The sequence below is a fragment of the Monodelphis domestica genome, chromosome 4 (assembly GCF_027887165.1).
Source record: "Monodelphis domestica isolate mMonDom1 chromosome 4, mMonDom1.pri, whole genome shotgun sequence".
NCBI lineage: Eukaryota > Metazoa > Chordata > Mammalia > Didelphimorphia > Didelphidae > Monodelphis > Monodelphis domestica.
The window spans coordinates 428590920-428611783 of NC_077230.1; the positions used below are offsets into that span (position 1 = coordinate 428590920).

General features: G+C 39.7%; 1 protein-coding gene and 1 long non-coding RNA gene across 5 annotated transcripts in view; one reads left to right on the forward strand and one right to left on the reverse strand.

The window, feature by feature from the left end:
• LOC103092745 (carcinoembryonic antigen-related cell adhesion molecule 5-like) overlaps positions 1-20864 on the reverse strand; it is a 203878-nt gene that overhangs the window by 148516 nt on the left and 34498 nt on the right. The window contains exons 4-5 of one of the 2 annotated variants that reach the window (XM_056796419.1): positions 4612-4887; positions 3571-3822 (exon numbers count right to left, since the gene is read on the reverse strand). In XM_056796419.1, the coding sequence (XP_056652397.1) occupies positions 3571-3822; positions 4612-4887 (528 nt within the window). Of the gene's footprint in view, positions 1-3570; positions 3823-4062; positions 4082-4611; positions 4888-20864 lie in introns of those variants that run through there. The other variant, XM_056796420.1, reaches the window with a different exon arrangement.
• LOC130453968 (uncharacterized) lies at positions 4258-20684 on the forward strand. 3 transcript variants are annotated; one of them, XR_008911658.1, is made up of 5 exons: positions 4258-4613; positions 4706-4859; positions 16273-16558; positions 17343-17675; positions 19973-20684. It is a non-coding gene; the product is annotated as an uncharacterized LOC130453968 (long non-coding RNA). The 3 variants fall into 3 exon arrangements; XR_008911659.1 differs by lacking the exon at positions 19973-20684 and adding an exon at positions 17966-18243; XR_008911660.1 differs by having other exon boundaries at positions 4260-4613; positions 17343-17450.

The following is a 20864-nucleotide window of genomic DNA, read 5'->3' on the forward strand; positions in this document are numbered from 1 at the left end:
GAAATTATTCCTCACTTTGGCCTGCCAGCACATATTGATTCAGATAGAGGATGTCATTTTATTGATTCTCTCCTAAATCAAATATATTCTTGCTTGGGAATAATCCCCAAATTCCATGTTCCATATCATCCCCAGAACTCAGGCCAAGTTGAAAGAATGAACAAAGAACTTAGGCCCATGATTAGCAAATTATGCACTTAAACACATTTAAATTGACTTGAAATTCTCCCTCTGGCCCTATTTTATCATAGAAGCAGGCCTAGAGGAGACGTACACATCTCATCATTTGAGATGCTTTTTGGACATCCACATATACAGGCTAAGCCTTTCTCCCCGGCATATACATCACTATTAGGGGGAGATACTACTATTGCTTCCTATATACAGGAATTACAGCACAAACTGCATGAACTCCATGAATCTAGAGCTGCAGTACAAGCCGGACCACTAGACTTTTCACTTCATGACCTGAACCTAGGAGACAAGGTTTATATTAAGAATTTCAAGCATACTGGAGCAATTCAGCCTTCCTGATAAGGGCCATTCCAAATATTGTTAACTATTCCAACATCTATAAAGATTGGAGAGAAGGCCTCTTAGATTCATTGTTCACATGTAGAGAAAGAATCTTCTGTTGAGACTGATTGACTGTATCCTATCACATGCATTGGAGATAATAATCCATTGACAAGTGGATACTGTTTTCAGGAACACATTGAATTCCTGATTTTCCCCCCTTATTTATATTATTGCTTTCCTTTTATTTTGATTACAATATTTGAATTTTTCCCCTTTTCTCATTTCTTGTACTTAAGGTACATACAATCAATATTAATTTTATTCTACAATAATATAAGTTTAATGCATATGTACATGTATACTTGCTATAATATTAATACATACCCAAACAGCTTTAGACTATGTGAACCTGCCACTTATTGATAATTGTTATGGGACTGTGATTAATGTTTGTGTCTGATTCTAGGAAACAGGATCAAAAAGGTGCACAGACTTAACCTGAATAGTGCCAAAAGAGCACACAGGTAGAAAGAAAGAAAGAAAGAAAGAAAGAAAGAAAGAAAGAAAGAAAGAAAGAAAGAAAGAAAGAAAGAAAGAAAGAAAGAAAGAAAGAAAGAAAGAAAGAAAGAAAGAAAGAAAGAAAGAAAGAAAGAAAGAAAGAAAGAAAGAAAGAAAGAAAGAAAGAAAGAAAGAAAGAAAGAAAGAAAGAAAGAAAGAAAGAAAGAAAGAAAGAAAGAAAGAAAGAAAGAAAGAAAGAAAGAAAGAAAGAAAGAAAGAAAGAAAGAAAGAAAGAAAGAAAGAAAGAAAGAAAGAAACCAATCCAGATAGGATTGATGAACTTCTAATCCAATGCAAAGGACTTGAACCTAGTGTGAGACTCAAGCTTGACATATGTTAAGATAGGCCTTCCTTCTATCCACACTCTTTGTGAAAATACTTACTGATAAGTGCCAAAGTTTGACAATCATCGTGGCTCCCTCTATTCCTGATAATGAAGGAAAAATCAGATGAGGGAATGACACTTCCCTATCAAAATATAATTCTAGTTACTTTTCTTCTTATAGTATGGCAACTTCCTGTAGTCTTGGCTACAAATGGGTAAGTGAAATATTACTGCACTCTGTCCTACAGACTTGTGGGATAGAAATTACTTTAAATTATACCTATACAAGGGCCTATTATTTTTTCCTTTGTATTTTTGTTTTTTTTTTCAATTCTTTTAATATTTGACTCATATACCCCCATAACTCAACCATGTATCCTGTGTTGAAGTGGATGTTTTTTAACACCCACTTCATGGGGGATTGTATTTCAATAAAAATCCAAGATTTTGAAAATGTTTTTTTCAAGAAAGATCTTCAAGGAAGATGCTTGCTAACTCCTAAATCCAGAGAATGAACTTTTGCATAAAGATGCCAGAAAACCTACACTACATCATAAAGATCAAGAATGAACTTTGGGTGTTGTTGATTGAACTGAAGTTTGATTGAACATTCATTGTAAATGTACACTTTTATGCCAAAGGGACTGCCCCTAATTTAGTTTTTTTTTTTCAATGTGCCTAGCAAAACATTGGTTTTGCTTTCTCTCTTTTCTATTCCTCCCTAACTATTGTAATTTCCTCTTAGAAATTGAATATTGTATACATCTGTAGTTGAAAGCTCTTTAGGACTACAAGATGATTATGTTAAATGATCAATGGGGAGACTAGTCTCCCAAATGATCATCAGAGGGGATTGTGAATTTTAAAACTACTCCACCCTACTCAGACTGTACTTTAGAAGATTTGATTTAACTATTTCCTGATTTTTAACAATGGAGATATTTGGTCTAACAGAATCAGATCTTGGGAACTCTATATTGCTCCACCCTACTTAGTTTAACAAGGTCAGGAATGTCTGCACTCATACTCAAGGATTAAGTATCTAAGAAGATGGCCTTCAATAGACATGTGCAGAAACATCTGACGGACCCTTGGGCTGTCCTAAATCAAGCTAAGCTATCATTGGTGCAGATGAGATGCAGGAAAATGACATAAAATCATCTATATAGGGCATGTCACTTCCTCTCTTTGTTCTCTTTCCCTGGAGAGGCGACTCTGGCTGGCAGTGTGCTAAGCATTCTGACATCTTGGCATGGTGGCAGTTATTTGTCTGGGTTTTGGTGGTGAGTTTGCCCTTGAGCTGATTCATGTTCAGGCATCTTGGCTGAGCCCTCTTGGAGTTCAGGCTGATTCCTTCCTCCTTTACTCTCCAAACCCTTACCTTCCTAGAGTCTCTGGTCTTCCTCCTGGCACAAGCCAGGTGGAAGAATGGGAGAAATCCTACAACCTTTCCTTCTTTTTTCTTCCTCCTCCTCCTACTCCACCTTCTCCTCCTCCTCCTCCTCCTTTTTTAAACCTTTACCTTCTGTCTTGGAATCAATACTGTGCATTGGCTCCAAGGCAGAAGCGTGGAGAGGGCTAGGCAATGGGGTCAAGTGACTTGCCCAGGGTCACACAGCTGGGAAGTGTCTGAGAGACCTGATTTGAACCTAGGACATCCTTTCTCTAGGTCTGGCTCTCAATCCACTGAGTCACCCAGCTGCCCCCATTCTTCCTTCTTCTTAATTTCTTTCCACTATATTAATTAAATAACCATAAATTTCCAGCTCACTTTGGTATTTTAATATATTTTTATATTTGATATATCCATGGCAACCAAATAATTAATATAGTTTAGGTCACAACGCTAAAATTATCCTTTACAGTACCTGCCATGTAAAAAAGACTTTCTCCACATAGAATCCTTTTATACACAGAGCAAAAGATTATTCATTTTCCCAGATGAAGAAACTGAGGCTGTGAAAGGAGCAGGCACACTTACTACATAGATAGTAGACAGAAAAGGAAGGATTCTATGCTAGTTTTGTGATTCTGAGCTCAGGGCTCTTTCTACCACAACACATTGTGCCATGCGACCAGGAGGGCAGAATGTCACTTATCTCTATTTCTCTCATGCCAAGGAAAGAAAGTGCCAAACAAAAGGTTGGGGGCCCAATTCGGCTACTCACCATAGATTATAACATTCTTGGTTGCGGAGCGTGTCAAGCCAGTCAATGAGTTGGCTGCATTACAGGTATAAGTTCCAGAAAGAGTCATGGATGCAATAAATGAAAATGTGGCTGAGTTGCTGACTGGTTGTCCGTTGTGCAACCAAGTGAATTGGACTGGTGGATTAGAAACAGCAGAACAGCTCAAGGTAATATTTGCTCCAATAGGGTACTCATCTACTGAATGGGCAATCGTGGCAATATCTGGGCCATCTGAAGGAAAGAGAAGTTTTACATATTGAGATTATGGAAGAAAGAAGGGGCATCTTCTAGTCTGTAACATATCACCAGGGACTACTGTGTCTCCCTGATCCTCCATTGAGCTGGGAAATTCACAACTTGTCCTCTACTTTTCAAGTTTGGATCTGTACTTAGAAGACCTTAGAGCAGAAGTTCCCAAACTATGGCCCACAGGCCACATGTGGTCCCTGAGCCCATCTATCTAGCCCCCACCTCATTTGCATAAGGGGTGCCTCTTTCCTTGGTGTTTAGTAAAAGGAGCACTGTATGTGGAGGTGCTGCAAAGCGAGGCATCACTCATTTACAATAATACGTCGAGTGACAAAATCCTTTGCATGGCTCCTTCAAGCCAGGTACCAAGCAAAGGATTATGTGACTGCACAATGGAAAACTTCAGCATGGTGATCAGTGATTTAGGAGAGGGGATTTCACACTGTGTATAATGCTGCCTGGTTAGGGATAGGGATTGGGTTAGGTTTTTATAGTCCGGCCCTCAACCAGTCTGAAGGACAGTGAAATGGCCCCCTGTGTAAAATGTTTGGGGACCTCTGCCTTGGGGCTTCCTCCAGTTCAGCACTATGACTGACCACCCTCCACCAGAAAGCATGACAAGGCCAATCTGGACTCGCTATAGATAAGGGTGTTGGGAACCTGAGAATTTTTAGATATAGCTTTCAGAGAAGTGACTGAATTAGTTTCACCTCTGGGAACTCACCACAAGGCTATAATCATGTACCATATAGGAAGAACAAATATACTCACAGGTAACATTCAGTGTGAATGGATCACTCCTATTTCTAAACAATGGGTTCTCAATTTCACACACATAGGGTCCTTTATTTTCCCTTCTTGTAAGATTGCCGATAGTGAGTATCTTCTTATCCGGGGACAGCTGTATCCTGCTACCAGATGGGGCAAGTCCATTTATGAACCACCGGTAAGCGTGAATTTGACCTGTACCCTGGCATGTCAATGAGAAGTCCTTGGTCTCCACTGCAGTCCTGTTGGAGGTGAGAATGGTGGGTTTGGACAGTGGCGCTGTGCAGAAAATAGACAGAAAATGACTATGTTGGTTCTTTTTATTACCTTATAACCAAATAACTCATTTGGAAGTGGCCTGTCTAAGAACTTGGCAAGGCTGGAGGCGAGAGACCAAGAACCTGTGATTTCAATGGCAAAGACACCCCTTTCTCTGGTGCAGATCACAACTCATCCAGGCCTTAGGAAATGTTCATCTTCAGTTCCTGTGGCTGACAAAGGCATTCACATGGAGCTTAATCCCCTGGTGCTAAATCTTTCTGGGCTGAGGCAAGCTGATCCAGGGATGACAGACCCCTTCATCTAGAACCTGGGCTTGGATTTGAATCCTTTATAGCTTGGCAGAACCATGTGAAGATTAAATTTGTCTCTATTCTGATTATAACAATGAAAATACTTAACTCTCCCCTGAATGTGAAGATTAAATTGTAACCCCTGTCCATGTTTAGATTTTAATCACCAAAAGTGTATACAACTACTTAAAAGTAAAAGTTAAGTATGGAGATCTGCCCATTTTATATCTAATCACCAAAAGTGAAAATATCCCACTTAATAATGAAGTGTGAGGTCTGTGACCCATGTGTGCAATAGTGGGTGACAAATCAGAGCCAAATGACTGCCTCCTGGGCAGTCCTAGAGCAGGACTTCAACTGTGATTGGTAGATGTGGAATTAGGGGAACGTATAGGAAGTGACACAAGAGAAAATGTCTTTAAAGGAGCTGTTAGTTCCTGTGAAATTCAATTTTTCATTCATTGATGCGCTTACTGAACCTGTGACCCTGTTCCTGACTGGACTGACTTGTGGTAAGTGAAAAGCTGACTCTTAACTGCTGTTTTTTTCTCTGAAGAGAACAGCCTCAGGAAATACCTATCCTCTTGAGAAAGGCTCCCTGTATCCCCAGGGCCTTAGCTACAAGTGCCAAGGCCCCTCCAGCTAAGAACTAACTCTCCCTGCCCAGGGGCCAAGAACAAAATAATTTCTGTTTAGGCTAGATACCTTACCTTATCCTCTCTCTGATTTCTTACTTGACTCTTTCTATATTTTGTAAATAAACTGTAAATAAATCTCTTTGGAATTAATTAAATTCATGGTGATCAACCACACTCTTAAATAAAAAATTTAACCCTTTTTTATATAACCCCTATTTTCCCCTTATAACCATTAAGAGTTTATGTTTCCTTGGCCTGGAATTCAAAGAGCCAAGGTTACTTAACAACATGGCTTTTTGAGGATATTTGGGGAGCCTGGAGAGAATGGACTAGGGACAGGCCAGAGGGAGATTGTATTCAGAAAGGGGAACATTACTTTAACTCTGAAAAGGAAAAAAAAAAGGAAAGGCAGAGAGTGGGAATAGATCACTTAGTAGCAGAAGGAAGAGCCTCAGACTTGGAGTCAGGAGCGGCTTGGTTCAAGTTTAGAGATTTTGAACCCACAATAACATCTCTTGTGCCTAGGACTGTGTTTTTCTACCAAGAGGCAGTTAATACCCTTACAGAAGATTCTGGAATTCCCTACTTTAGGCTCATCTTTTCCTTAGGAGTTTCCTTCCCTGAAAGATAAGAATGAGAATGTTGAATGTGATCTTCTTCAAGCTCAGATATGGTTTTATGCTGGGAAGCTAAGCAAATGAGTACTAATTTTCCCTGAGCCTTCATGGCCCAAGGAGAACCCATTCCTTATCTCTAGTTGGTCTTGCCATTGAGAGATGTGTGCGTACCAGGAATAATCTCTGGGGGCAGATCCAGTAAGCTTGCCAGGCTTCCTTCCTGGGTCATCCTTGGCCATCCTTGGCCAGCTATCTTAGGATTCATTTCAGCATCCTTGACATTTCATCTTGGTTTTTGTAGTTTGTACTCCTTCTCTGGGTCTCTGTTGGGAACCTTAGGGTGAGGAAGAGTGAGCCTCTCACTTGTATCCAGTAAAGCCAAGTGGGACTGGCCAGGAAGGTGACAAATCTGAGGTCAGCTAGCCACATTTTGAAGTGGGAGGAAAATATGATGGAACAGAGAACATGCTCCTGGGCATTTAGAAGGTTTTGCCTGGCATGGCATAGTGACTAGTGTTGGATTTAGAGTGAGAAAGACCTGAGTTCAAATCCTTTCTCAAAATGTTATTGGCTATGTGATGTTTAGCAAGTGCTTATCTGGGTCTCAGTCTCCTCATCAGTTAAAAGAGTATAATAATCTCTCCCTCATAGTTTTTTTTTAATCAAATGAAACCATCTATAAAACTTTTTAAACCTGAACATAGACTGAATAACAGTTCAGAGGAGGGAAAGTACAGAATATGAGTCTGAATGCCAAAGATAGACACATGCTTTCTGAGCAGAAAATACATACCCAGAACTATTTGAAAGGCCTGCTGACATTTTGTGAAGGGCTACAGTTTAATGACAGGCTAGGAACACTGAAAAGTAGTCTATAGTCAATAGGGAGTCATGAGAAGAGAAGAAACATGAGCACACACATATTTAATTGAAGAACAAATTGAGGGCACTAGAGATGCTTAGAAAATCAAAAGAGTTTAATAAAATCTAAAGGAAATAAAAAATAGAATTAAATAAAACTGGATCTATTTTTTAAAATAAAAATACAATTAAGTAGATGACCCACTGATTAATTTGATTAAAGAAAGAAGAAAACAGTATTACCAATAGCAAAAATGAAAAGCATGAATGAGTTAGCAATAAAGTTTAAATTAAGGAAATTCTGAGCACTTATTTTGAGAAATTATGTGCCAGCAAAACTGAAATTTAAGTGAAATAGATGAATATTTACAAAAAAATGAATTGCTCAGATTCACAGAATTATAAATAGAATATTTGAACAACTCAATCATAGAAAAAGACACTGAAGAAACCATAAATGAGTTCTCTATGAAACAGTTCCCAGGATTAGATCAATATACCAGTGAATTATCACACTGAAGGAACAATGAATCTCAATGCTATATAAACAATCTTAAAAATATAGGCAATGAGGGCTAGTGAGGTGCTCAGTGGATAGCAAGGCCTAGATTCTAGAGGACCAGGGTTCACATCTGGCCTCAGACACTTCCTGGATGTGTGACCCTGGACAAGTCATTAACCCCCATTGTCTAGCCTTTACTTCTCATCTAACTTTTGAACCAATACTTGGTCTTGATTCCAAGATGGAAGGGAAGAGTTTTCAAAAATAGGTAAAGAAAGAATCCCAAATTCCTTTTGTGATACAAATATAGTTTTGATACCTAAACCAGTGAAAGCAAAAACAGAAAAAGAAATACAATACTTAAATAATCCTGTACCAGGAATAGAAATTGAACAAGCCATCACAGAGCTCCCTAAGACAAATTCCCTAGGGCCTGCTGGATTCACAAGTCAGTTATATCAAACATTCAAAGAACAACTAATCCCAATATTATACAAACTATTTGACAGAATAAACTAAGAAAGAATTCTACCAAATTCCTTATAAGACACAAAAATGGTACTGCTTCCAAAGCCAAGATAGTCAAAAACAGAAAGAAAACTACAGATCAATCTCTTAATGAACATAGATGCAAAAATCTTAAATAGAATACTAGGAAAAGGTCTGCAGCAAGTGATCTTGAGGGTGATTTATTATGATCATGTGGGGTTTATATCAGGTTAATATTAGGAAAAGCATCCACATAATTGACCATATCAAAAAGCAAACCAACAAAAATCACATGATTATTTCAAAAGATGCAGAAAAAGCCTTTGATAAAATACAACACCCATTCCTATTGAAAACACTAGAAAGTATAGGAATAGAAGGGCCTTTCCTAAAAATAATAAACAGTATATATCTAAAACCATCAGCAAACATGGTCTGCAATGGGGATAAATTAGAAGCATTCTCAATAAGATCAGGAGTGAAACAAGGATGCACATTATCACCTCTATTATTTACCATAGTACTAGAAATGTTGTTAGGATAGATGAGTGTGCACAAAGATACTTGTGCGTGAAAGAGATTTAAGTGGAAAAGCCGATGCACAGAGACAGTCCCACTCTCTCGGCATTGGAAGCCTGGGTCCAGTGGCACGAAAAATTGTTACGTCTGGAGACTTCCTCAGCTGCATTGGATAGCCGTGTTGTCCTTTGTGCTCCAACACGCCCTAAGCACTCCACAGTGCTTTGCTGCGTCGCCCTCTCAGCCGTTGAACCTTCTTATTGGTTTCTTCCATCTGTTCAGCCGAAGCAGTCTTCACATGCTGGGTGAGCAAAGCCCTGGTTCACCATGGGTCAACGACCCGATGGCTACCCTCACAAGGTTTGGCCGGCCTGTCGAAGCCGTTGCCCGGGGTGTGGCTGCTGCCACATGCTAGCAGCTACTGGGAGCCACAAGTGAGAGCTGGGTGTCAGATGGGGGTCAGAGGCTGGAGAGCTACCATAGGAGGGCACGACAAGCCCTCCATACCAGAGATACTACACCTCCCTGAGCACCCCATACGGACAAGTATCTTTGTGCACACTCATCTATCCTAACCCTGTCCACCATCTTCAAGACCTGCGGTGATGGAGGAGTGATGATGCAACAGGTGGAGGTGACCACTGGCAGTTGTAGTCACGATCCTGCACGTAGACGGCCCATGGACCAGTGGTCGCTCAGCCCTGTGGGCAGCAGGGATGTTCAGCAGCATCCTGGGCAACTGAGCAGCCCTCTCTAGGACAGCACTGCTCACCCTAATCAAAGGAGGGGACTAGAAAAGGTGTCCCAAACATTGCCTGCCCTACAAACACCCAGTCAGCACACCGCGGCTGGCAGGTCATCCCCTTTAAGAGGTCGAAATCAAAGAAAAAATACAAAGAAACTCCTATTAGGAGCATGGAACATCAGGACATTACTTGACAGAGAGAATACCCCAAGACCTGAGAGAAGAACAGCTCTAATAGGTAAAGAACTGGCGCGATATAACATCAACATCGCAGCCTTAAGCGAAACACGCTTACCAGAAGAGGGATCACTCAGCAAAACCACCACTGGATACAACTTCTTCTGGAAAGGTAGAGCCTCAAATGAAGACAGAATCCACGGTGTTGGCCTGGCCATCAAGACCAGTTTGCTCAAACAGCTGCCAGACTTGCCTGTGGGCATCAGCGAGAGGCTCATGAAGATCCGTTTGCCTCTTAGCAAAGACCGGTATGCCACAATCATCAGCGCATATGCCCCAACACTGACCAGCACAGAGGAGACCACCGAGCAGTTCTACTCTCACCTGAGTGCCATCCTGCACTCAGTGCCCACAAATGACAAGCTGATACTACTGGGAGACTTCAACGCCCGTGTTGGCCAGGACCATGAAAGATGGAAAGGAGTGCTCGGCAAACACGGCATGGGCAAAATGAACAACAACAGCCTACTGCTACTCAGAAAGTGCTCAGAGTTCGAACTCACCATCACAAACACTGTGTTCAGAATGGCGAACAAATATAAAAGAACGTGGATACATCCAAGATCAAAACAGTGGCATCTCATTGACCACATCATTGTACACCGGCGAGACATCCAGGATGTAAAGATCACCAGAGCCATGAGAGGAGCTGAATGCTGGACAGACCACCGATTGGTTAGAGCGACTCTTCAAATGCGCATTGCGCCTCGCCATCCAAAACGTGCCCAGACAGTTCGCGCATTTTACAACATGAGTTGTAACATAGTGGATAACCCTTGTGATGACTTGCTGGAGTATTTTTTGCTAGTATCCTATTTAAGATTTTTGTGTCTATATTCATTAGGGAGATTGGCCTATAGTTTTCTTTCTCCATTTTTAACCTGCCTAGCTTTGGGATTAGTACCATATTTGTGTCGTAAAAAAAATTGGTAGAACTCATTCTTGGCTTATTCTGTCAAATAGTTTGCAGAATATTGGGATTAGTTGTTCTTTGAATGTTTGATAGAATTCATTTGTGAATCCATCTGGACATGGGGATTTTTTCTTAGGAAGTTCTTTGATGGCTTGTTCAATTTCATTTTCTAATATGGGGTTGTTTAGGTAATTTATTTCTCTTATGTTAGTCTAGGCAATTTATATTTTTGTAAGTATTCATCCATATCACCTAGATTGCCATATTTGTTGCCATATAATTGGGCATAGTAGTTTTTAATGATTGCCTTAATTTCCTCATGAGTAGAGGTGAAGTCTCCCTTTTCATCTTGGATACTGTCGATTTGGCTTTTTCTTTCTTTTTTAATTAGACTGAATAGTACTTTGTCTATTTTATTTGTTTTTTCAAAGTACCAGTTTCTAGTCTTACTTATTAAATCAACAGTTCTTTGACTTTCAATTTTTTTGATTTTTCCTTTGATTTTTAGGATCTCCAATTTAGTCTTCATATGGGGATTTTTAATTTGTTCACTTTCTAGTTTTTTAACTTGCATGCCCAATTCATTGACCTCTACCCTTCTTAATTTGTTTATATATGAACTCAAGGATATCAATTTCCCCCTGAGTACTGCTTTGGCTACATCCCATTGGTTTTGAAAGGATGTCTCACCATTGTCATTTTCTTCAATGAAGTTATTGTTTCTATGATTTGTTCTTTAACTAGCTGGTTTTGTAGAATCATATTATTTAATTTCCAATTAATGTTTATCTCTCCATGTACCCTTACTAATTATTATTTTCATTGCATTGTGGTCTGAGAAGTTTGCCTTTATTATTTCTACCCTTTTGCACTTGTTTGCAATGTTTTTGTGCCCTAATACATGGTCAGTTTTTGTGAATTTACCATGTGATGCTGAAAAGGTGTCTTCCTTTTTGTCCGTATTTATTTTTCTCCACGTCTACTAACTCTAATTTTTCTAAGATTTCATTCGTTTCTCTCATCTCTTTCTTATTTATTTTTTGGCTTGATTTATCTAGTTCAGATAGAGGAAGGTTCAGATCTCCCACTAGTATAGGTTTTCTATCTATTTCATCCTTGAATTCCTCTAGTTTCTCCTTTAGAAATTTGGATGCTATGCCATTTGGTGCATACATACTGAGTATAGATCTTTCCTCATTGTCTATACTGCCTTTTATCGGGATATAATTACCTTCCCTATCTCTTTTAACTAGATTTATTTTTGCTTTGGCTTTGTCAGATACCATGATTGCGACTCCTGCCTTCTTTTTATCAGTTGATGCCCAATAGATTTGGCTCCATCCTCTTACTTTCACCCTATGCCTATCTACCTTCCTCGTGTGTGTTTCTTGCAGACAGCATATGGTAGGGTTTTGGATTTTAGTCCCCTCTGCTATTTGCTTGTGTTTTATAGGTGAGTTCATTCCATTCACATTCAGAGTTATGATTACTAGCTGTGTATTTCCTAGCATTGTGATTTCTACTCCTGGTCCTGCCTTTTCTTCTTTCATTATTTCCTTCTACACCAATGTTTATTTATAATCAGTCCCCCTAGTTCCCACCCTTATTTTACTTCCCTTTCTACCCCCCTCCCTTATTATTCCCCCCTTATTTTCCCCTGTATTATTTTTAAAATTGCCCCCCACCCTCTCCCTCCCTTGTACTACTTCCCTCTCCACCAGTCCATTTTTTACCCTTCTACTCCCCTATTGGGATTCAATCTATTCTCTTCCCCAATGGATTGTATTGTTCTTCCCTCTTTGGGTCAGTTTCAAAGCATATAAGAGTTGAGTATTTCCTATCTCCAACCTCTTTACCCTTCCAGTGTATCGATGTTCTCCCCTCTCCCACCATGAACTTCTTTGTGACATATAAATTTACCTCCATTTGTTTCTTTTCCCATTTCTTTTAGTATTAACTTTTATTAGCTCTGTTTTTTTTTTGTGTGTGTATATATATGTATATATACACACACATGTATATGTATTTATGCATGCATATATCTATATACCTATTCATGTCTTGTCCTTTCATCCTATACAGTTTGTCACTGTCCCCTCTAAATGTAATTCTTCTAGCTGCCCAGGTGATAGCAACATTTTTAAAGAGTTACCAATGACCTCTTTTCTTATAGGGATGCATATCATTTTAACTTATTGAGTCTATTAAAAAAAATTTGTTGTTTTTTCCCCACTTTTTTAATTACCTTTTGATGATTCTCTTGAGTTCTGTGCTTGGACATCAAATTTTCTGTTCAGGTCTGGTCTTTTCTTTATGAATGCTTGGAATTCTTCTATTGTGTTGAATGACCATACTTTCCCCTGGTTCTTAAAGACTGAATTTCATCCCTGGCTTTTTGGTCCTCCTTTTCCTTCTGGTATGATTTTCTTTGAAGGTCTTCTTTCATCCGCTTTACCTTGTCTTTCATCTCCTTTGGCCCCTCTTTCATCTTCTTTGTCTCATCTTCCATCTCCTTTGCCTCATTTTCCAGCTGGCTGATTTTGGCTTTCAAGACACTATTTTCTCATTTTAGTTCAAGTGCCTCTGTTTCCAGATGATTTATCTTAATTTTTAAGTTCTTTTCCCAATTGTCTTCGACTCTCTTAATTGTGTTTTGAGTTCTTCCACAGCCTGTATTCAATTTTCTGGGGTTTCTGATTTATTGTTTGCTGATCTCTCCCCCTCTGTTCCGTTTGCTAAGGAGAAGCTGTCTATTGTAGTTTCTTTCTTCTTTTTCTGGTGTTTGCTCAAATTCACCCCCTTCTTTACTCCTCATATTTGTCTGTGCTTTTTCTCCTCTCATATTTTTGGTTTTGGGGGCTTCTGTCTTGGAGCTTTAACAGAAGGTCTCTGGGGGAGGGTTGTTGGGAGTTTGAGCTTCCCTGTCCTCTGGAGGGTTTTGATTGGATTAAAGTCCAGCAGTCAATGAGGATGGGTGTGGAGCCTGGGCTTCTCTGAGTTCTGGAGACATTTGATGGGATTAAGTTCAGCTTAGTTGGGCTGGGTGTGCTCTGAGTCCAAAACTTCCTGGAAGGCTGGAGCAAATATGGAAGATCTCCACAGCTCTGGTCAGGCTGCCAGGTCTAAGCTCCCTCTCTAGCTCCTTCCCCGCTGCCTGTGTTGGACACTCTGATCTTGGCACAGCCCTGCTTGCAAGGTATCCCCTTCAGACCAGCCCCTTTGCCCACCCAGCAGTTCCCATTGCCACTGGAATATCAGTGCTCTGGGTGGGAGGGGGTATGGGTCCTGGGACCTTCTTTCTTTCTTCCCCTTAAACCCTAGTGTTCTAGGATTACAGCTTTTCTGGGATGTACCTTTTGAATTAAGTCCAGAAGGAGGGTTCCTTGGCTCTGTCTTCTTGTTAAGTTTGATTTTCAGTCCCCTGGGATCATTCAGTTTGCGATCGCTTAGGAAGGATATTCAGAGGTCTGAACTTCTGCTCCTTCTAGGCCAACATATTGACTCCCCAACCTTTTTCTTGAGAATAATCCAAGGCAGGCAGGAGCTTCAAAGATGATTCACTGAGAGAGACTCCCAGATTCAAGGCCTCTGTGTCTGAAATCCCAGCTTCAGAAAGAGACCATTGTAAGCTACCCAACCCTTAGAATCTTGATGCAGTCAGCTCTGCAGAATCTTCCGTGTGGGGAGTCAATCAACTTTGTAAATTCTTTAGCTATAATATCCACACCCACAGACATAAAACTGAAGGGGCAGAATTTTTGGACTCACGTCTCTCCCATTCAAGTCTTTGTTTCCTCTCCCCATCCCCACCCCATCCTGCTTGGACAGGAAAAAAGAGAGGATGCAGATTGCTGTGAACCAGAAGGAGATCTCAGGTAAGTGAACAACAGTCCAACCTATCTGAAATGAATTTTTTTGAAAATAGTAATGTTGATTATCATGAGTTTTACTTAGTTATTTAGTCTCCTAAACAGGGGTGTAGGTCAGAGAAAGTTTTTTTCCCTTTTTTGCTATCTCCTTTGGGAGACCAGAAGAAGTAGATCTGAACCCCTTTACTTTCAGAGGTCTAGATAAAGAGAGGCAGTTGGAAAGTTCTGGGTCCAGTCTCTGACTTCATCAGGGGTCCTGCCTCTCTCATACGTGTTTGGAAGTAGTTGGCTGGATCTTTGTCCAACAACAAAAGAATCTTTAAGTGACTTTAGATACTGTTTATTTTAAAGTGGAGAAATACAGACAGTTTGGTCTGATTTACAGATAACTTTTCCCGTAAGAACCATGGGGGAGGCTAAAGAGTAGTTTTGAGCAACTGTCAGAGGCCTTTTCTTCTCTGACTGAGGGAAGCAGAGGAGCTGCATTCAACATCTCTGCAAACAGAAACTGACCTTTTGAGTGTCATAAATTGCTTTAAGAAGGTTTATGAATGAGAATAGGCTAGAAAGTTAGAGGTTAAATCTTTAGTCAATGAGTGTAGATTAAGTCAGGCCTACTTGCAGACAAGAAGAAAACTCCCTGAAGAGTTAATTTGGGGGAGGGGGTTATTTAGATATTGAGTATAATAGATTTCCTATCATATTCCAAACTCCTAGTTTCTATCCTATTTCTATTCCTGCCTCTACAAGAATTGAATAGATATTGTATTAAACTGCCTCCATCATCCATCTACCACCTGCAAATCAGATTAACCTCTGACAGCTTTATATGATTATAATAACTGGCCATTACCATTTTCTTACTAATATTGAATACTCTATGTGCTTAATTAAAATTATTAAAGCTTTTAATATGAGTAAAATATCCAGTCCATTTGAACAAGGTGAACCAAAAATGCTTTTAGATCCTCAGAATCTCATTCTCCAGAAGAGGGAAATAACAATGTTGAATTATTAATTCATTGTCCACAAGGGAAGTGAAAAGTATAATTTTTAATTTTGAGAATTTTTGAGTTTTATTTGAACATTTTTTTGAATATGGAATTTTCATGAATGAATTTTTAACATCTAAATTTATCAATGGTGACCTAATATGTGCCTGGCAAGCATTTTTTAAAATGTTGTTTTGGTTTTATACTAGGATACTCACTTGGAATTTTTATTTAATTTTTATTGGTATTTCTTTTTAATTTTTTTCACAAATGGTGAGTGGGCTCATTTCTAGGTTTGTAAAACATCATAACCTGTGTTGTGTGTTTTTTCTTTTATGTTTATTTCTATATAATCTGTGTCCTTTTTTTCTTACTTTAAAAACACAATTACTTTGGTATTGTTAGGCACACCGTATTAGCTTAACAAATATGGCTGATAAATTTCTAGTTGCTACAAATGGATTTTAATAGAAACAAAAAGATGTTAGATGTGAGCTCCTGAGGTTACCTTTGCATAGTGTTCAGAGCACCAGTATCAAGTCAAATTTCTAAGGACCAACAGAACATTTCAATCAGGCCAAAATAACTGAATGTCTACTATGTCTGGCAGCAGAATTTAGTCCTCTACATGTTTATGAGCAAATATCTGAAGAGTCAATTAGTTACTGTTGGAGAATTTGGTCATAGGTTTCTCATGTTCTCTTTTCCAGCCAAGAAAACTGTTGGAAAACCTGTCTATTGCAAGGGAGACTTCTGCAAAAGGAGAAGAAGGTCTCTGAGGCCTACATCAGAGCCACAGGACTTGAAAGACTCAATAAACTGTTGGAAATAGGGGATATAAAGTCGATGTTTATCAGGAGCAAGCTGGGAGGGGCCTATCTATGATCATCAAGTATGAAGGGAGAAAAAAACTGCTGAGCAAATTGGAAAACATTATGGGAGAGATTAGATTTTGATGAACATCTCACACCCTACAATAAGATAAATTCAGAATGGGTAAAAGGCTTAAATATAAAGAATAAAACTATAAATAAATTAGATGAACATAGGATATTATACCTGTCAGATCTATGGGAAAGAATTTAAGATCAAGTAAGAGAAAGAATTACAAAATATAAAATGATTAATTTTGATTACATTAAATTAAAAAGGTTCTGTACAAACAAAACCAATGCAACCAAAAAAAGAAGGGAAGCAACAAATTGGGGGTGGGGTCTTTATAACAGAAGCCTCTGACAAATTTAAATTAATTCCTCAAATTTGTACAAAGCTAAATCAATTGCACAAAAAAATCAAGTCATTCCCCAATTGATGAATAAGCCAAATAAGTTTTACAAATAAATATCAATGAAAGAGAGGAAGAAGTCTCTTTGGGCCAAATGGAATTAATTCCCCTGAGTGAGAGGAAGTATAGGATTTAGGTCTTGATGAGTGAAGCTGAGAAGAGGGATTTCAGTACTGACTGTTCCCTAAGGGGCTCTGAAAAAAGGCCCCTCAGATTTGGCGTGGAATCAAGTATTGGAAAGGAAAACCATCCTATGTGCTCGCATTTGTTTTTGTCTCACATTTTGGTTCTGCCTCCTAATACTGTAACCATTTCCATTATTCTTATATCTGTTATGGTGATATGTGAACAGGGATCTTTGATGTTACTATTGCACTTGTTTTGGGGGCTGTGAACTGTGACATAGGAGACAGCAGACTGCATCAATAAATGTTGTGTGGGTGATGATTGCTGCATCAACTGGCCTTTCCTCCATCTCTCTCTCCCTTTCCTTAGGCCTCCCTATTTCCTGGATCGCAACAATGTTGAAGAATATTATGTAAAATTAAGCAGCAGCAAGTTTGAGAGAATTGACTCCAATTTTGAGAAAAGCTCTACTGTGAGGTAAATGCTATCATCAAATAGCATAGAATGTTACAAAGAAAGCTTAGAAGGAATGAAGAGTCAATCTATGAAGCAAAATTCACCATCATCTTATTTTGAGAAATTGCCACAGCAACCATCACCCTGAGCAATGAGCACTCAACAACTTAGAGGCAAGAGCCTGCACAAGCCAAAAGATGACAAATGACTAAAGGCTCAGATGATGGTTAGCATTTGTAAATTAAGGTACATACATTGGTTTTTTAGATATAATGCTAATGCACATTTAATAGACTAGAGTATGGTGTAAATATGACTCACAAGCACTGGGAAATTTGCTACATTGGCTTTATTTGGTGATCTAAAACCAAACTTGTAGCATTTCAGGGGTCTGCTTGCACATACATGTGTAGTGCAGGGATCAAGAAATACTGGGTCATTTCATTTATGTCTGGGGTCATTGAGGACTTAGACATGTAGATGGTTTCTAGGCTTTGAAGTTCAGAGAAACATTAGATTCTTCTTCAATCTGCCAGGAACAGAGTGGGATCAGTGTAAGGCACAATTGCACAGAGAAGGAAGGTATCTTTGGAGGCCACTACAACTTGGGGAATATGTCAAGGCTGCAAAAGACTATATGGAGTCTAACTGATATCTGAAGCCTAGATATCCTGTAAGCTTCTCCCTGGCCAGTGCTCATCCATCCTATTTCTGAAGACCTTTATTCAAATGAAGCTCACTACTCTTGAGAGAGCCCATCTGACTTTTGAATAATTCTTGGTATTCAAAGGAGGTAGTCAATGAATCCTACTTGCCTCAGTTTTATCATCTATAAAATAAGCTGGAGATAGTAACAAAGCACTTCAGTGCTTTTGTCAAGAAACACCAATTAGGGTGATAAAGACACAGACACACCTGAAATAACGGAACAACAAGTTTTCCTTTTCTGAAATGGAAAATTTGTGATTCCGAACCATACGGTCTGTCTCAATCATATTCTCCCTTTGGCTCCTCTTGTTTGGGACACGCTCCTGGAGGGGGGCAGGGACTGAGTCATTTTTCTGTATCTCTAGTCCAGAGCCTAGGGACTTTGTACTGAGAAAGTGGGTGAAAATATCGTGGGATAGAGGTGAATGGCCTGTGTAGCCCAGGTCAGTTAGATGAACACCCTTTCAATGAATGAATGAATGCATGTGTGGACTGATAAGAAGAGGATCAGTGATGTGGTAAGTGGGGAATGGAGGAGTCTTGATGTTAGTCCAGTGCTACTTATCAGCCTCAGTTTCCTTACCACTCAAATGAAAGTAATGCTTGTGCTTTGGAACCCAATGAGATGTTATATTGCTTAGTAGACTTTAAAGTGCTGAACATCTGTAAAATCTTGTAATTATTAAATTCTAATTTTCCTTCACTTAGAGGATTTCCCAGTTTGGGCCAATAGATGCCCATGGAGTAAGGGATAAAGCTGACCTCATTAGGTGAGCCATAAAAGTGGGAATGACCTGGGGAAGCAGAGGGACAGCAGTAAGAAACCAACAAGGGCAGAACCAAGATGGCAGCATAGTAGCAGGAGCTTCTCTGAATCTCCGTCTAACCAATCATTACAAAGCATCTCAAAAGGACAGAAATTAGAACAAGAGGAGTAAAGGGCCTCTCCTCCTGGACACAGTGTGAAAGGTAGGCAGTGGGTGAGGTTTCCTATGCCTTAAGGCAGAGAAACAGCTCAAATCAAAGCACTAGTTGACCAAGGCTCAGCTCCCCGGAAACACCTACTGAGCCACAGTTAAAGCCAGGGCCAGGAAAATTTCCATATTCTTAAAGGCTGACTGAAAGCACCATAGACATAACCCTGAGGGGTGTGCCTGGCCTTGGCATTGAGACTCAAAGCTGAATAACACTGTCCTTGCAGCAGGTGCATCAAAGGGGCAGCCAAAGCAGAGGTGAGGATGATAAATTTAGGGCAAAACCCATGTTTCAGTTGAAAATTCAAGAGACCACAACTGAGGAAGATAGCTTCAGGAAAATGCTTTAAATCAGGAACTATACAAAATTATCACAGATCTAACTGCCCTCACTCAGTCCTCTGAAAGGGATGGAAAGATGGTCCCAAGGCAAAGCCCTTGAGACAGAAGCTAAGAAAGTAAAGACCACCAACATGCAAGAAGCCCAATCCTCCAGGGGCAAAAGGAGCAAACAACAGCAAAAAAGCTCTTGACACCAGAAAAATATTTTATGGAGAAAAAGAGCAAAATTCAGAATATGTGTCCTGTACAGTGGGTAGAGGGAGTCCACATCATCCTCTTCCTCATTTTCTGCCCTGGGGACCAGGATTCTCACATTAAAAAAAATGACAACTTCTGTTTTAGAATAGATATTAAATATTGGTTCTAAAGCAGAAGTGCAATAAGGGCTTGGGAATTGGGGGTAAGTGACATGCCCAGGGTAACATAGATAAGAAGTGTCTAAGGACATATTTGAAGCCAGGACCTCCTGACTCCAGGCCTGACCCCTCTATTCACTGAGACTTTACTCCTTGTTGCTAGGAAAAGAGAAAGCAGGAAAAAAGGAGAAAGCTGTGGGAGAGACCTGAGAACTGGAGAGTTACGACCATCCTCAGAAGGAAATGCTTCCTCAGTGTTCCAACTCCTGCATGGTCCAGCAACCTTAGCACTAGATGACTGGCATGGAGAGGTGCCTTATTAGTCTATTTCAGATTTCCCCCAATTCATGAACTTCATGTGTTTCTGATTTCTATTAACGAGATTCCTTAGTAGCTGTTTCCAGTCAAGGAACAGGGAATGAGGATCCCAGAACACCTATTGAAAAGCTCATCAAAGGAAAACACATACAGTGTGTCTCACATACAGTGCCAAAAAGAAGGGGGAAAAGTAAGGGTGAGAACATACTTTCTGAGAAATAAATCCTCTACTGCAAGTCTGACTTGGCCAGGTTGGGATGGATGGATCTTGCCACTCTATGACTCAGAATAGGGTGGGTCTTTCTCTCTTTCTAGGGCTGGGAGGGAAGAATCTCAGGTCCCTTTTGTAAGTTAGGTAAAGGGAGAACCTGGCCCATAGTAGTCAATGGGTCCCAAGGGGGAAAGGCACAGAAATGGAGACTGGAGGAGTCTTTCAGAGAAATGGGGCCACTAGGAGAACCTAGTTTGCTCTCTGACTTTATTTACAGGGATTGGATACTAAGGATTTGTGCTCTGTAAGGTTATAGCATTTGACCATGAATAAATATCCGACATGATTTGGCTGAGTTCTCAATCACAGTAACTGAGTTACTTGAGAAAGAAAGGATACTTAGAGAGAAGTTAAAAGTCTTGTCTTTGGAGCTTCTTAAATTTCAAGATTTCTTCTCATGTACCTAGGTTTCTTTCCCCTTCCCTCATCAAGCCAGATCTCTCACATACAACTAATTCAAAGTTAA